The 17,996-nt window shown below is 39.4% G+C and overlaps 1 protein-coding gene across 2 annotated transcripts in view; it reads right to left on the bottom strand.

Moving 5' to 3' along the window:
- Positions 1–17,996, bottom strand: part of F13A1 (coagulation factor XIII A chain) — a 194,657-nt gene that overhangs the window by 56,500 nt on the left and 120,161 nt on the right. For both annotated transcript variants that reach the window (XM_020973813.2, XM_020973812.2), the window contains exons 7-8: positions 13,164–13,338; positions 8,949–9,087 (exon numbers count right to left, since the gene is read on the bottom strand). In XM_020973813.2, coding sequence (XP_020829472.1) covers positions 8,949–9,087; positions 13,164–13,338 — 314 coding nt within the window. The remainder of the gene's footprint in view (positions 1–8,948; positions 9,088–13,163; positions 13,339–17,996) is intronic.

Raw genomic sequence — 17,996 nt, 5'->3', positions numbered from 1 at the left:
GTTCAAATTCTGGGTCTCTCACTTCCTAGGTCTGTAACCTTGGGAGAGTTACAACCTCTATAAGGCTCAGTTTCCTCATCTACTAGATGATGATAATAGTGATTATGCTACCTATGTTGGGGGAGGGCGTTGGTCTGAGAATTCAATGAAATAATGTTTGTGGAGCACTTTGTAACTTCCCTAAAGCACTATATAAATGTGAGTTATTAATATCGTTCTCCTAAGCACTTCTTGTGCTGACAAAATCAATTCTCTCTATTTACTCTGCATGTGGAAGAAATCCTTTGAAAATCAAACAACTAACTACCTCCCTTGCTCCAGATAGGATGTGAGAGGGAACAAACCTATCCAGCTGGAAGAGAGAAAAGCCTATTCCTAGCATGGAAAGTGTTTATTCTTAGCCTGGGGTATGTTGCAGAGAGGAGCTGAGTAAGAATTCAGCATGGGGAAACTGGATAATTTCTCAGCTCCTCCCAAGTCACATCTTTAAAGTGTGGCTCACAATTTTTAAAAGTGTATTCCCAGACATATTTAAAATATAAAACTCATTCTGAAAGTCAAATAAGAATGATCTTGAGATGATTTCCCATTTAGCTTCATCCACACATCTTCTCCCCTCAGTGGAAAGAATCAGGAGCTGATTTCACACCTCTTGAGGCTCCCTTATTTCATTTATTTGGCTCCACTTACCCAAGGTTTATTCTTTCACATAGTATTATCATCATCAGGGAGTCAGTCATTCAATAAACATTTATTAAGCACCTAGTTTATGCCAGGCACTGTGCTAAGTGTCGGGATGCAAAGATAGGTAAAAGACAGTCCTTACTCTCAAGAAGCCCCCTCCTTTTCCAGATAAGGAGAATGATGGTAATTGCCTTGGGAAGGAAAGGTCTCTCCCTAGCCACTTGCAAGTTTCACCATCTGCTTTTGTCTAGTTTCTATTCTATGATGTCCTTTATGAAATAAGGTGACCAAAATTGAGTTATTCCAAGGGGAGGTCAAACCACTAATTTATTTCATGATATCTGAGCATGTTCCTGATTCTTGCCTCCCCAGGACACTTGAATACACCCATTCACTCTTTTGACTGTGGTTGAACCCTGAGCAAGCATCTTCATTAAACTGTCCACAGTGATTCATAGATCCTTTCCCCCAGAGGTTACAAATAATTCAGAAACCGTCAGCACACCGGGGACAAGTAGCTGAAATTAGTTCTGGCAATGTTTGTCACCGTGTACTTGTCTACACTGAATTTCATTTGCTACCACAAAGTTCAATAACTCAGGTCAGATATATCCTTTCAATGGTCTACCGCTCTTGTCTCCTTCTGACTGGTTGAAAAATTCACTCATTCAGTCACTCACCATTTATAATGTGATGACAGTGGCCAAAGGACTCTTCTACATTAAATAGAAAGGTTAGAAAACTCCACTAAGGAGCCAATTGTGTGCTGAGTGAGAATAGGAAACACTTCCAAAGAGGACACAGGAACAAATAATAATGATGATGATGATGATGATGATAATGATAATGTACATTTAGATAGCATTTTCAGTGTTTGCAAAGTGCTTAACATGTATTATCTCATTTGATCCTCACAACAACTTTATGAGGCAACTGATAATATCTATTATCCACATTTTGTAGATGAGGCATAAAGGGATAGGTATAAATAGATCAAACTACTTGTCCAGTGTCACATAGCTAGTAAGTGCTTGAGGAAGGTTTTAAGTCCAGGTCCTCCTGACTCCAAGTCCAGTGCTCTATCTACTATGCCTCGTGCCCACTGCCTATCGCTTATCAAGAAACATACAGTCAGGACTTAATGATACAGTAAATGAGAGGAGAGGAGGACTGAAGAGATAATGTGGAGGCTCTCTGATCTTCAATTTCTTTTTTTTTGCAAAACTGGAAGCAATAGTATTTATAGAATATTACATGTTGTGAGGAAAATATATTGCAAGCTTTGTCCAGATTTGTGATTTCATTGAGGAAACTCCCACCACCAAGAATACATTGGTAGATCTGTATCTCACAGAATTAGAAGTAAGCCAGGATGATAAATGACTGCCTAAGGTCACACAGAAAGTATATGCAGAGGCAACACTTGAACTCAGGTCTTTCTGACTCCAAGGCTAGCTTTCTATCTTCTATACCATATGAGCCTTTATGGGTGGTAGGCAGCACTTATTAAACTATGTTGGGACCCATGTGGGGTCGTGAAAAATTTTTGGCAACAATAAAAGGTTTCTGAAGGTGCAGTGACCAAAAATTAATTACAAATCAAACATGTAATGAATCCAAGGTGTTTCTAGCAATGCTTGCCTGTGTTGCATTGTGCAACTTCACCGCAGCCTTGGTTCTGAACACAAAGCAGGCACACTTTGCACCGTGCATGTCCTCAGGCTACCCAGTGCCAACAAAGGCTGCCAAAACTCAAAAAAGGGTCGTGAGTGGAGAACATTTAAAAAGCCCTGGTAAACTAACAGAGAGAAGCAGTGGGGGCATAGTTAGGGTGCTTACCTCAGAGTTAGGAAAACCTGGGTTCAAATCCTGCCTCTGACACATACAGGTTATAGTGACCCTAGGCAAGTCATTTAACCTTTTAGAATCATAAGCAACTCTCTAAAACCATAAGTTGCCAATAAGGGGTTGACCTGCACTGGAAGAGGGAATTTCCTCATTCAGGAGTTTGCTGTGGGAATGAAACCACAGGTCTAGTACCAATCCTATAAAGCAACCAACCATCAAAAATAAGTTTTATTCGCTTTGTAGTCAGAGAACACACACACGCACGCTCATGTCTACTCTTATCCCCACTGTCACTGGCCCCAGCTCTGCTTCTAGCTTGATCTCTTAGTCATTGGAGAAGTAGACACAGCAGAGGACTGGTACCTGCTCGTGCAAAGAAATACCAGGCAAACTGTAAGTGATGATGGGCCACAGATCAAAGGTGAGAGAAGAGCCAGACGGATTCCATCCAGAAAGGGTTCATGGCAGAGGACAACCTAAAGAATTGCTTTGAAGGAGAGAGGGGAAAGATACTGGAAGAATAAAGGGAAATGGAGCATTTCATCTGGAGGGAGTGATATATACAAAAGCACAAAGATAAGAGCGATCAAATCAGTTAAGAGAAGAAATCTATTTGGAGTTTGTAGTGGGAAATACAATGATGAAAGTTGGGGGGTATAAAGTGAGAGGAAGAGTTTATTGTAGGTAAGGATTTCATCTGATCATAACCTTTTTCAGATAGGCAAACCTAAATGATAATTTTTGGTAGCTGATGATGCAAGATGCAAAGAGATAACCAGGATGGGGTGAATGGACATTTGTCCCAGGGTGCCAACATTGAGGAGAGTCATGCTTCTTCTCTGACCTGCTGCCCCTGGTTCAATTTGGGGCAATTGCCTGAATAGACAGGCATTTATAGACAGGGTCAGAGAAGAAGGGGCATCAAAATTCCTAAACTCATATTGAAACAATCCCCTACTCTTTCAATTAAGGGAATTATGATGACATCCAGGTTCTATTTAAGTTGTTTCAGAAAACCTACACCCCCTGAGATAATCCAGTCTCTCTTGGGAAACTAAGACAGGATGAAAATGTCAAGAAGCTTCCTCAGAACAAAGCTACTAGCAACCCTGAATCAGAACCACCTTCAGGTGCAATGTCTCCAGGGAGTCTCTTACAGCCTTCATTAGATGGGGGAGGGCAGCCTCAGGGTGTCTGTGGCTCTTCTGAAATTGCTTTTAAAAATCACCTGGAATTTGACAAAAATCAAGTTGGTAGGATATTGGGGGATCGAGTGACTTTTGGCCTGAGGTTTATAGAGGGAGTGAATGTGGAGAGGTTTAGGGGTGCACAAAGCCATAATTCTCACCCCTCCAACTTTCCCTGCCCACCTAGTTGGCCCTGGGGAACTTCCTGAAATTAAATCTGAGATTCATTAGGACCACTTTGAATTGATATCCTCTAAAGTCTCCTCCAAATCTAGATCTGTGATTTTTGGTTCAGTGAAGGGGATAGGGAGAAACTTTGAACCAAACATAGTTTGCAAAAATGCATATGGAAAAGACAAAAATCATTAAAAGCGGAAAGAATACCAGTGTGCCAATGGATTTCAAACTCACTGATGTCACTATTCCCTATGATGACCTGAAGCTTAGCCTTTCGGTGCCTGCCCATTCTGAGTAACTCTCATTTGTGGACTCCCATCAACAGAATAATAATAATAGCTAATTAATAATAATAATAATAATAATAATAATAACTAACATTTATGTAGTCCTTACTCTGTGCCAGACACTGTGTTAAGAACTTGACAATTATTATCTCATTTGATCCTCACAACCGCCTTGGGAGGTGGATGCTATTATGCCCATTTTACAATTGAAGGAACTGAGGCAAATAGAGGTGAAGTGACTTGCCCAAGGTTAAACGTCTAGTTTAGTCCAAGGCTGGATATGAACTGAGGTCTTCCTGACTCCAGACACTATGCTCCATCCTGTGCCAGCTAACTGCCTCGATAAACCACAGGGAAGTCCACGAGAAGTGTGAAGGGTCTTTTCTGTCATTGCATGGATACTAACTGAGCACCCAAATTGTCTGCTGGTTAATTCTCACTCTAGCTAGGTGACAGGCTCATCTTTTTATTCTCGCCACATTTATCTATAATAATATCCATTACTCTGTTCTATGCAATTCCTTGTATATAATGTATCATGAAGCTAGGTGGCACAGTAGACAGAGCATAGACCTGGAGTCAGGAAGCTGACTCCTTGAGTTCAAGTCTGGCCTCAGACACTTACTAGCTGTGTGACTCTGGGCAAGTCACTTAACCCTGTCCTCATCTGTAAAATGAGCTCTAGTATCTTTGCCAAGAAAACCCCAAGTAGGGTCACAAAGAATTAGACAAGACTGAAAAACGACTGAACAAATATAAACCCTGAGGATACAAAGAAAATCAAAAACCTCCCCTGTTCTCAAGGAACTCATATTCCAATTGGAGTGACAACATTTAAATAATTGGGTCTGTACAAGATATATACAGGGTAAGTAGAAGGTGCTCACAGAAGAAGAGCCCAAGAAGTGATGGGGGGGGTGCGGGTGGGAAGAAGTGATAGAGGATAGGAAGGATCTTCTGCATAAGGTGAGATATCAGCTGAGATTTAAAAATTCTGGGGAGTCAAGAAGATGGAGGTGAAGAAGGGAGAGCATTCCAGGCATGAGTGATAGGTAGTATAAGAGATAGAGCACTGTAGGTAAGGAACAGCAAGGAGATATAACTAGATCTTAATGTAACTTAACTTAGATCTTACTAGATCTTAAGAGTGTGTGGAGGGGAACTGAGTTAAAGAAGCCTGAAAAGGTCGGACTGGGGAAGGTTATATCCAACAGAGGACTTTAGATTTAATCCTGGAGGAAATAGGGAAACAATGAAGTCTTATTGAGTTGGGGACTGGGAGACATGGTCAGACTATGCTTCAGAAAGATCACTCTGAGAACTGAGTCATAGGATGAATTGGAAGAAGAAGGGATTTGAGATGGGGAGGACTGACCAGAAAGCTACTGTGGTAGCCAAAAGAGAGGTGATGAGATCCTGAACTAAAGTGAAATCTGTGTGACTAGAGAGAGGCATGTGAGAGATGCTGTGGAGGTAGATTTGGAGTGGATATGTGAGGAGTCTCAGATGACACTGAGATGGCAGGCCTCGGTGACTAGAAAGATGGTAGTATCTTTTGGGAATTATCTTCATAGAGATGATGATTGAACCCATGAGAACTGATGAGATCACCAAGTAAGATAGTGAAGAGGGGAAAGAAATGAGGGTCTGGGACAGACAGACTCTCATATAGTAGATACCATACAGATGAAGAAACAGCAGAGGATAGAAAGGAATGATCAGAAAAATAAAACCAGTTTATAGTTCTGTCATGGATACTTTGAGAGGAGACAGTGTTCAGGAAGAGAGGATGAACAACAGTTATCTTCTTTGACACCCTACCTAGCATACCTGTACTGACCATGTGCAAGTCTCTAAGGAAGAGGTGATGAATGCAGGAGGGCCCAAGAGGTTGTTTGGAAAGATGTCCGGGTCAGCACTACATATAAGCAGACTAGGGAGCTACCTATATGCAGTGATCAGAAAAATTTGATAAAGATACCTCCTAAATCTCTCCCACCACCAACCTAATAAGCTCTTGCCTTCCTCTTCTACTAGCCCTAAAATTTACCTCAGAGTCTCCTAGCTGAGTTAGAAAACAAAAGCAAAGGAACAATCTAGGGGTGGGGAACCCGAGGCCTTGTGGCTTTTTGACTGAGTCCAAGTTTTACAGAACAAATCCCTTCATTAAGGGGATTTGTTCTGTGAAGTTTGAATTCAGTCGGAGAGCTTCACTTGAGGGCCTAGAGGGTCACGTGTGGCCTCAAGGCCCCAAGTTCCCCACCCCTGGCATAATCTGTAGAAGGCCATTATAAAAATTCATGTTGTCTTTACCTTAATCTATTAGCATTTCATTAGTTAGTTCAAGTCATGGAGGAGGGGGGAGGGGGTAAGAGAGGAGACTGTTAAATAGGTCTGTTCCAATTTGGGAGACAGCCTGGGGACACTGACACAGAACAAGCCCTGGGTGTTTGGGAAGAGAGGTGGAGCAGCCTTGTAGAGGGCACTAGATAGACAGTGAAGCGTAGGGGAAGAAGCAGGAAGCATCTTAGCTAGAGAACATTGGCGGGCACTGTGTTTTATCTTGGAAAGAGTTCTGTATTCCTTCCGTCTCTGCCATTTAGCATGCATGCCATAGCTAATTTGCTGAACCTTTCTGTTATTCATATCTAAAATTAAAAGGTTAGACTAGAAATCAGGAGTTTTTACCCTAGGGTCTATAAAGCTATTTTAAAATATTTTGTAACTCTATTTTTCCCCTAAACTTAACATTTTATTCCCCCTCTCAATACGTGTAACAGAAATTTTAACTTTTTTTTTTCAAATTTTGAGTTCCAAATTCTCTCCCTCTCTGTTAACTCTATTTCAACATAATGGTTTCTTTTGTCTTTTGTTTTTCTGAAAAGGAGCCTTCAGGTTTCTCTGGACTACCAAAGGGGTCCATGGCACAAAATAAGACTAAGAACCCCTAGAGTAGATGATCTCCAGGCTCCCTTCCAATTCTTAAGGCCTGTGTTGGAACACCTAACCTAGGCACTCGGGAAGGGGAAAGGCCTGTGCGATGTAGATGTTTGTTGGAGATGTTGTGTGAGGTGTATCAGATGTAAAGCGAAAGAGAGGAATACAGGGGAATAACTAGGAGTTAGAGGCTGTTGCAATGAAGTTGCAAGGTTTCTCTGTGTATGTGTTTGTGTGCACAACAGGAGGAAGAGATATAGAGTGTTGAATGCCTAAAATTCTTCAGTCTACCACTTTATCAAGTCATGGTGGGCCCTTACAGCAGCTGTTTCAGAGACTTTACACTGCAAATCTCTCTTTAAAGTGTTCCCTAAATTGTCACTTCATTTGCTGAGGTCAGGCTGGCTTCTTTCTGCTCAGCCCCTCATCTTTGTTCCTCCTCTGCTCACTCTAGCCCTTAAAATGAACCAGGCTACGTTTTATCCATAGTAATGCTCTGCAGCTGGTTCAGTGATTCCCTTCTTTCTACATTGCCGAATGAGCGCTCCCTGATCCTGGGAGTTAGTGCTGCTCTGGCAACCATTCAAGCTGTCTGTAACAAAGAGAAAATGGAGCATTTCTCTCTGTTAATTTCTCTTTGGATGAGCTTCCACCTTCTCATCACCCCAATCTGGATGACTTCACAATGGTGGTTTACCTTTATTGCTTGCAGAGTATAACCTTGAGAGTAAGGATGTTACTTGCTTGGAAATTCCATATCCGTTCAATGCCTGGTAACAGCTAAAATTATGCCCCAATTTCCTCTTGTTACTGTCATTGTAAACAACCTTTAAGTTGGGACACCTGGGAAATTATCATTGTTTTTCCCCCCTCTTGAAATGTATTGGACTGAGAGGTCACAAGGTACAATATTTCTCTAGTATCTTAATGAAGTAATCTATAGAGCATGATGTTGAACAGATTATGCAGACTCCTGTCAGCCATCTTGTTATGGGCAATGAGAGGCGGCAGATGGATTAGGTGATGGAAAATGGTACCATGTCCACTATTCCCACTTTGTTAATATTTCTAACTGATGTTGATAAATTGAAGATGAACAACAGTAAATGGAGCCCCATATTTAGATTTGAAGGACAACAAATAGATGGAAAAGCAATTCATCATAACAATCCTCTTGCTATCATTTGCAACAGAAAGGTGTTAAGTCTGAAATAAATTTGGAGCAAATCCAGATACTAAATTGTGGTCTTTTCTTATTTTTAGAAATGAATAATGATTAATACTAGGAATTGTGCTCACTTAGTAACCCTTCTTACCTTTGTCTCTCAGAATCCCTTGTTTCCTTCAAGACAGTTCAAATATCACTCCCTACAAATATGAAGCCTTTTCTGATTTCCCCCAATTATCATGTACATGTTTTATATCTGATTTACATATATCCATGTATAAATATGTTGTCTTTTCTATCAATCAACAAACATTTATTACGAACAAGACATTGTGCTAAAGATTTGGGATACAAAGATAAGCAAAAAGCAGAAGTCTTGCTTTCAAAGACCTCATATTCTAATAGGGGGAGGAGAGTGTTTTCACTTTTGCCTATATATCTACAGCACCTGGCACATAGTAGGTGCTTAAATAAATGCTTGTTGATTGGTTGATCTAAAAAAAAACTGCATCAATCAAACATTTTTACTCATGATACTGACCCACTCTAAAAATAGCCAAGAGAAAGAAAGAAAGAAAATCTGGCCCGAGTTTCCTTGATGTAAATATGAACAGTCAAATCTATTAGTTCTTAGTAAATGTCCTTGAAGGTACAACTCACCATACTGAGTCCTTTGTAAGTTTGGGATTTATTTTCCCCTCTTCATCTAGGAAGATGTCCAATTGCAAATTGGCATTGTTATCATGGGCTGAGAAATAATTGGTGATAATTCTCGCAGGTATTCCAAGGCAACGAAAAACTAGGAAAAAAAAACAAATCTGGACTAACTTCTGAAATTACTATCAGATATTAATAAACAGAAAGGGAAAAAGTCTTGCTTGATAAAAATAGTAGTGTAGCACTATAATGAAGAGTTTCACTACATGGTTTTTCCTCAAAATATTCCATTCAAGAAGGAAAAAATTGACTATTGATATACAACAGGTCTGTTTTCAGGAACTGAATGAATAAAGCTAATCCAAAGAAAATTGAGCTAAATGGACGCCTCTGACTTCATAGACTCCCATGTTTAGAGCTAGAATGGACCCAGCAGCTCTTCTGATATGACTTCCTCATCTTATAGCTCAGAAAATCTAACAGTTGTGGCTTACCCTGCTGAACAATCTCCCAAATAAGCCCATGGAAGAGTCAGAACTAAAAAACAGACTTATTTTCTTCTTCCCTACCCAAAGCAGAGGGGCCAAGTTGGAGAGCAGTGGGAGATAAGGATGGGTAGGTCAGATGGAGGGCATGGAATATTAGCTTGTATTTACTACAACTACTACTGCCACCTAATATTTATAAAGCACCCACCATATGCCAGGCACTGTGCTAAGTACCCATCTCATTTGATGCTTTCAAAAACCCTGAGATGAAGGTGCTATTAGAATCCCTGTTTCATAGTTGAGGAAACTGAGGCAGGCATAAGTAAAGTGATTTGCCCAGAGTCACCCATCTAGTAAGTGTCTGAGGCTGGATTTAAACTCAGGTGTTCTTGACTCCAGACCCAGTACTCTATACGCTTTGCCACCTAGCTGCTTCAATTAGATGGTAACCTCCTTGAGACTGTCTTTTGCCTCTTTTTGTATCCCCACCACTTAGTACAGTGCCTGGCACATAGTAGGTGCTTTCAAAATATTTAATGAATTTAATTGACAGTACTAGACAACCAGGAGTCATTGTAAGTTTAAATAAGGGAGTGATAACAGTGAAAACACAATGTGAGGAACAAAGGATCACAGATTTAGGGCTACAAGGAATCTGAGAGGTTGTATAGACCAACTCCTTCATCATGAAGAAAATTAATCTGATGCTATATGAGAGGATGAAACAGTATAGTCTAATAATAGAATCCTGACCATTGTTAGAAAGTGTTAGTGATAGAAATATAGAAATATTTCTCATTCTACATTATTTTAATTACTGTTGCAATCTTTTTAAATTGGCTTTCTGATATGCTAATGAGGCATGTCTTTGAGAATCAAGGAAAACTAAATTTGGAAATTAGGGTTTTATAGAGCGGAAATCCAGTTGTTTTTCTCATCTTTGGCTGTAATTCATTCCGGTGCCTCTCTGTGGAGGGTGACACCAAAGATTCATTTTAATTGTTTGATAATAAATTACTCAGATGCACCTTTTGCCGTATGTACCTATTGATTAAACTTAATTCAAACGCCCTCCCTGGCTACCGGGACTTGAGCTATCAGGGCTCATTGAAAATAATTCACCTGACAATTTTAAGATTAATGACTGAGCTTGGTTCTTTCTTTTGAGATCGGTTAGCATATTTAACCAATGGCTGTCCATCCCCATTCAATAGGATAACCTTGGAAGTCTGTAATGGAGGACGCTGTCAGCTGTCAGCCTCCTTAAATGACTTAATCCATAACCCCCAAACAGTAAGAGAGGTTACCTCTTCCTTCTCATTCATATCTTCACTTCTATGTTGCGTTACAGTGGCTTTAAAAGCTAACATTTTGAAATCTTCTATTCTATTCTTTGAATCTTCTTCTGACTCAAGTCATGTTCAAAATAAGAATGACTCTATGGGCATCAATCTTACTGAAAATCATTTTGGGGGGGAAGGTCGAATTTAAGATTCCAGCCTCCCTTCCTTCTTTGTGGTATCCCCTATCGTAGAGTACCTTACCTCCATCACAAGTGTTTGAAGGCCTCTAGATTTCTCTCCATACCTCCTATTAAAACATGCTCATAGGAAAAGATCTGACCATTCCATTCACAGTAATCTATAGATGACTGATAAAGATGAAAGTGTTATCATGGTTTGTATTTTCAAAGTCAAAGTCACAAACCAAAGACACTATGCTATAATGGTGGAATTTCAGACATCATCCCTCACAGGGGGAGGCAATAAAGAAATGAGGGGGTAGGGATAGGATTATATCTTGGCCTCACTGAAATAATTTCTCATAGATCCCAGACTACCCTCTTCTTAAGGGGACTCTATATTGTATTGTACTTGAAGGTGAAGGACCTTGAGTCTAGTCACCTTCCAGCTGGCATATTTCCATGAAGCCTAATTTCCGGGGATTAGTGACAATCCATGTGGAATAAACAGAGAGACAGAGAGGGAAAGTTCAGCAGCCAATTAATAACATTTCTCTTTTTCTCCCTCCAGAAGAATTCTGAACATATATAATTCATCTACAGGTTGCAGGATATTTCCACCCAGCCAGCCCACCTAGGAATAGGACTTTGAGGTCATTAGATTAAAGAGTCCATATAAAAGAGGTATTTTCCCCCACAGATTTATAGACCAATTCTTTGACAGTCACAACCTTTGGTATTGTCATACCTTGCCCTGCCAGTGAGTATAAAAAAGCCACTAGTTGAAAAAAGAAAATCTATTTGACTCCCCATTCTTTCAAAATTTGGCTCTCCTCATTTGTAAAAATAAAAATCAATCAATCAATAAAGTTAAATCAGCATTAAAAAAAAAACTAGTGGTCTTTAGATGGTCCCCAGCCTTAGATTGCTGGTTTTCTCCAAGGCTAGGCAAATAGTAGAGAAATGAAAATTCATTTCCAACTCATTGATCTGTATAGCAGCCTTATCAACCTCTCAACTAATATGCAGTAAAAGTAATGCATTTTTCTATACATTTCTTTGGGACTTTACAGAAAATAAAAAGCAATATCTGTATCAAAGTTACGCAAACGTTTTTAAGTGGTGCAGGGAGCCAAAGAGAATTCCTTTCTGCCTCCATCTGTTCTCCCTTAGAGAAAACATAACATAGCAGATAGGACAGTGGGAGGGAAATAGGGAGACATGGATTATGCTTGAGGTTATACTACCTAATTGCTCAGGGACCTTAGGCAATTCATTTAACCTATTTCTCCCTGTGTCTAGAATAGTTATCATTACCTGCCATTACCCCTCCCATAGCAAGGGAAAAGAATTAATTGGATAAATCATCAACACCTGCCCCGAGTTTCCCCTAGGAAGGTAATGCTAGGTAACTAGGAGACATACTTCTGTGGTGTTTGAGTATTTGTTTCTGAAATCCCTTTTTAAAAATTTGTAGTTTTAGAGATAAAAAGGGTATGACTTTTTATAACCACATTCCCATTTGGTCTCTCTGAGTTCTCCAGATGTGTACATGTATAGAGTTGGCTTTAAATAGGTCAATGTAATCTTTGCGTAAAGAATTGTAAGACCAAAGAAACCTGGGAGCATAGCTGGCATTTTCATTCTGTATTGACTATATCCTCAAATATTCACTACAGGAATGCTGCAGAAACAACACTGGGAAGCTAGGTTTCAAAGGAAATGCTACGTGATGAAGATTCCCTTAAAATGTGTTTGGTCTAGACCTTTTATTTCATTGGACAGCTAGGTGGTGCAGTGGATGGAGTACCAAGAGTTCAAATTCAGCCTCAGACACTTAGCTGTGTGATGTTGGGCAAGTCACTTAACTCCATTTGCCTCAGTTTCCTCATCTGTAAAATGAGCTAGAAAAGGAAATGGCAAACCATTCTAGTATCTTTGAGAGAAAATTCCAAAAGGGTTCACAAAGAGTTGGATGCAATTTGAAAAATGGCTGAAAAAATTATTTCTTTGGTGATGGGAATTCCTTAGTATGGAAATTCCCTCCACTGATGCAGACAGCAACTCATCTGTAGCTTACAGTCTTAGAGACTTGCCTTGGGGAATTGAAAGATCAAATAATTTGCCCATGGCCCCATAGCTAGTGTCTGTGTAAGAGCAAGACATGAAGGCAAATCTTCTCTCTGCTAGGCATAGGACTTTGGTGAAATTCCCCTTTACCCTTTAAAGAATTGTAATTTCTCTAGAAAGTCTCACTCGGATACTTACAAGTATTGAGGACACCAGCAAAAACCCAGCACTGACCATACTGTACTGGATTCCCAGAACTTTGATATTCCAACAGGATATCAACACTCCCAGTCCAGGCAGAAGGAGGAACTCCATAGGCATATACATTGTCCCAGGATCCAACCACAACACCTTGATCATCTTTGGCATTGATCTACATGAAGGATAGAAGGGGAAGGAAGGAAGAAAACATGTTGAGATTAGTATTTTATCAATGGGTAAAATATACTGGAAGTACAGGGACAGTAAGTGAACGTCAATATAATCCTATCTTCTTATATTCATCCCATATGCTAGTGATCCTGAACCCTTAGAGGCTGATGTACAAAACCCTTTCTTCCACTATCTTTTCCTGCCTTTGAAATTCAAGCTATTCGTATTTATCACCCAATTCAAAGCCTGGTGGCTCTTATCCATAAACCCTCACAAGATATTTTCCTTCATAATAGCTAGCATTTATATAGTCTTTCCCCAGTGTTCTTACATTTAATTAATTATAAACTGAATAAAATAGAGGCAAGTAGATGGCACAGTGGATAGAGTGCTGGACCTGGAGTCAGAAAGACCTAAGTTCAAGTGTAACCTCAGACAACTACTAGCTGTATGACCTTTGGCAAGTCATTAAACCTCTGTCTACATTAGTTTCCTCATCTGCAAAATGAGGACAATAAAAACAATAATAATAGTAATAATACCAACTTCCTAGGGTCATAAAGACAAAATGAGATGCTACCTGGCAACCCAAAAGTGTTAGTGAAGTTTTAAGATTAAACTTCACCAAGACTTTTGGGACACCTTGTATTTGTATATGCCTATAATCCTTACTACCAGGACGTCTGGAGCTAGTGAATCCCTTGACCTCTGGAGTTCTGAGCTGCACTATATAGGGCTAAGCCAATGGGGCACCCATAGTAAGTCTGACATTAATGTGGGAAGTCACCAGACTGCCTAAGGAGGAGTGAACAAACCCAGGTTGGAAATGGATCAAGTCAAAGTGTCCGTGCCAATCAGTCATGGAGTTGGATCCATTAGTGACTGCTGCCTGTCCTGCCTGGACAAGATAGGGAGATCTGGTCTTAAAACAACAGCAAAGGGAGAACTGAATGAATTTACCAAAAAAGAAAAGGAAAAAGAAAAGAAAAACAAAACAAAACCCCAAAACAAAGACAATTTTTTTTTGTTTTTTGGGTTTTTTTTAGGCAATTGGGGTTAAGTGACTTGCCCAAGTTCACACAGCTAGTAAGTGTCAAGTGTTTGGTCTGAGGCCAACAAAGACAATGTTTTTGTTTTGTGTCTCCCTGAAAGTATGCTTGAAATTCTATTACCTTGGGGCAGCTAGGTGGCACAGTGGAGGACTTGAGTTCAAATCTGGCCTCAGACACAACATACTACTTCCCAGCTGTGTGACCCTGGGCAAGTCACTTAACCCCATTGCCTAGCCTTACAAAAAAAAAAGAGTGGTTTTGGGGCAGCTAGGTGGCACAGTGGATAGAGCACTGGCCCTGGAGTCAGGATGACCTGAGTTCCGATGTGGCCTCAGACACATACCACTTACTAGCTGTGTGACCCTGGGTAAGTCACTTAACCCCATTGCCTAGCCTTACAAAAAAAAAAAAGAGTGGTTTTGGGGCAGCTAGGTGGATAGAGCACCAGCCTGGAGTCAGGAGGACCTGAGTTCAAATCCGGCCTCAGACCAAACACTTGACATTTACTAGCTATGTGACCTTGGGCAAGTCACTTAACCCCAATTGCCTAAAAAAAAAATTACCTTGTGCCTATATTTCTTTTATTCTTTCTCTTTAAAAAACTAAGTTCATAGAATCATAGGTTTGTATATAGAAACTAAAATATTATCTAATACAATGTGTATATTAGGTATCATAGTGGATAGAGAGCTGAACTCTCTGGCTATGGAGAACTGAGTTCAAAATCTACCTCAGACACTTACAATTTTAGTTGTCCCTGAACGAATAATTTACTCTCTGTCAGCCTCAGTTTCCTCACCTGTGAAATGAGGATAATAATAGCATCTGTCCCACAGGGTTGTTGTGAGAAGCAAAGTACATAAAATACTTTACAACTTTAAAACACTCTATAAATGTTAATTATTGCTATTATCATACCATTCCCCTGATTTCCTGTCACCTCATGTAGGCTTCTAATACTCTCATATGCTTCATATTTATTGCTTTTCATGGCACCATAATATTATATTACATTAATATAGCACCATCTATTTAGCTCTTCTCCAAATGTTGGGCATATAAGTTTTCCTTTTTTTTTTTCCATTGCAAAATAGAGCCATAATAAATTTATCTTTTATAGCTATGTCCTTTCCCCCCCCTTTTTGCTGTATTTTGGGGTTGGAATCCTAGCAACAGAATCATTGGGTTGAAAATTATGATCAGTTTTGTGACTTTTTGTGTCAGATTAGAACTAAAACATTACCTTTCTTGCCAGTGTGGCTGTCTCCAGGCTCACCCATCTCTAGAGTCATTCTTTATGTAGCTGCTAGAACAATTTCCTAATACAAAGGCCTGACCATGCCATTCCTCTATTCAAGAACCCTCAAAAGCTCCTTTGTGTGTACAGGATAAAACACAAGCAGCTCTTAATGTCCTTCACAATATGGTGCCAGTCAGCCCACCCAGCTAGACTTATTTCCCATTTGTTCCCTGTACAAACTTTATCTCCCAGCCAAACTGGATGACTGACTTTTCTTCAATGTTATTGTGCACTGTCCTTCCTCCACGCATTCATTCATTTAGGTTATGTTCCATGCTCAGCACATATTCTTTCCTCACCTTCACCTGTCCATACCCTTCTCTTCTTTCAAAGTTAAATCCAGGTACCACCTCCTCTACTTACCTTATCACTCCACTTTAGAGAGCTCTCAGGTGCCTCAAATTTCCTTAGATCACTTACAATGGACCTACCCTTTGCTCTTATTACATTCTCGCCTTGTCTTATACATATTTGTCTATGTAATGTATCTTCCCTATTAGGCTATAGGCTCTTTGTAGGAAGAGACAGCTATTTTTCATCTTGTAGAAGATTCAGGTCTTCCTGACCCTAGGCCCAGCACTCTATCCACTGTGCCACCTAGCTGCCCCTAATTAACTATGAGCAAATCACCTAGTGAGGTGGCTCAGTGGATAAGGTGTCAGGCCTGGTAACAAAAAGACTCATCTTGCTGAGTTCCAATCTGGCCTCTAACACTTACTAGCTGTATGACCCTGGGCAAGTCACTTAATCCTGTTATCTCAGTTTCCTCATCTATAAAATGAGCTGGAGGAGGAAATGGCAAACCATTTTAGTATCTTTGCCAAAAAAAAAACAAAATAGAGTCACACACAAAGAAAATAACAACAAATCACCTAACCTCTCTGAGCAAATTCCTTCTAAGTTGGGAATACTTCTGCTTATATTATACACACACAGACATACACACATATACACACACGTATACATACACACATACAAACTTTTAATAAATACTGTGTAAAAAGGTATTCTTAATTTTTCATGTGAGTGAATGTGTAATTCTCAAGAGAATATTAGAATCACTGGTTTACAATAAATTCATAACTTTGATATGGAAATAAAAACAACTAAAACATAGCCTTTCATCAAAAATAACACCTAGTCAAATGAAGATTAAGAGATTTCAATGACTAAGAGATTTTAGGAACTGTCTCAACAACCATATATGATAGAAATATTTTGGTATAAAAGCTTCATGACAAAATACTAACATTTTGCCCAAAACAAATAATTTCTTTTGGACAAATCCTGGTTTCAGAGTATTGGTAAAGTAAAAGTCTATGGACCAAATAGATTCCTACCAAAGTTGCCCAGAGCTGGCAATGAAATGCTCATGGTATATTTCCTGTTTATTTTTGCCAAGAAAGAATACTTTTTTAGTTGGTTAAAAAGCTAGCTATTCTTCTTATTCTCTTTTCTCCCTCATTAGAAATGAGATCATGTATCTAAAAGCATTTTCCAAGCAGCAAAAATTCTATATATAGTTTAAGGGATTATTGGTGTTGTATCTTTAGATAGCGGTAAATTCTAAAACCTAAATATTAATGGTAAACTAAATGTCATTTATATTTGTCATTTGAATCATGAAGCTTTGGAGCTAGAAGGAACCTTTAAAAAAAAACAACCTGGTGATCTGGTTTAACTACTTAAGGTATAAAATTCTAGCCTATTCCTATTCAATTTCATTAATATAATTTTCAGTTGCAAGTCTATTTTGATAATTTCAAAGACAAAATAGGATTTGAGTTGGACCCTGAAGGATAGGAAGGATTTAGATTGGGTCAAAGACGCAGAGAACGGGTGTATACATGGAGTTTTTTTGGTGGTGGTGGTACATCCTGTAAATTAGGTGAATGGTGTATAAAAAGATGCAGGAAAGTATATAGAACGTTTAGAACATAATGAGTAGGTTCATTTGGTTGGAATAGAGCTGGAAATCAAATGTATTGAAATAAGAATTTTTTTTCTCGTCCTTCAAGGTGGCTGTGGACTCCAGGCTAAGAACCCCTGTAAAAGAGAGTTTATTAAGAGTGCTAGTGAGAAAAACCCATCAATCAACAGATATTTATTCAGCTCCTACTATGTGATAGGCCAGGAGACACAAAGACAAAAATGAAATAACTGTTGCCTTTAGAGAGCAAAAGATAGATTGGTTCTATTGTAAGGTCATGGAAATATTTAAAGTAAAATCAACCCTTTTTTTTTTTGAGGGGGTGGGGAGAGGGAGGTGTAATGCGACTTCCAACATTATCTGAGTAATCTCACAGG

Source organism: Phascolarctos cinereus, unplaced genomic scaffold (assembly GCF_003287225.1).
Source record: "Phascolarctos cinereus isolate Bilbo 61053 unplaced genomic scaffold, phaCin_HiC Scaffold_4;HRSCAF=312, whole genome shotgun sequence".
In the NCBI taxonomy this organism is placed as follows: Eukaryota; Metazoa; Chordata; class Mammalia; order Diprotodontia; family Phascolarctidae; genus Phascolarctos; species Phascolarctos cinereus.
Note: the sequence above shows the minus strand (reverse complement) of the source record. Positions and strands in the feature narration are given on the sequence as shown.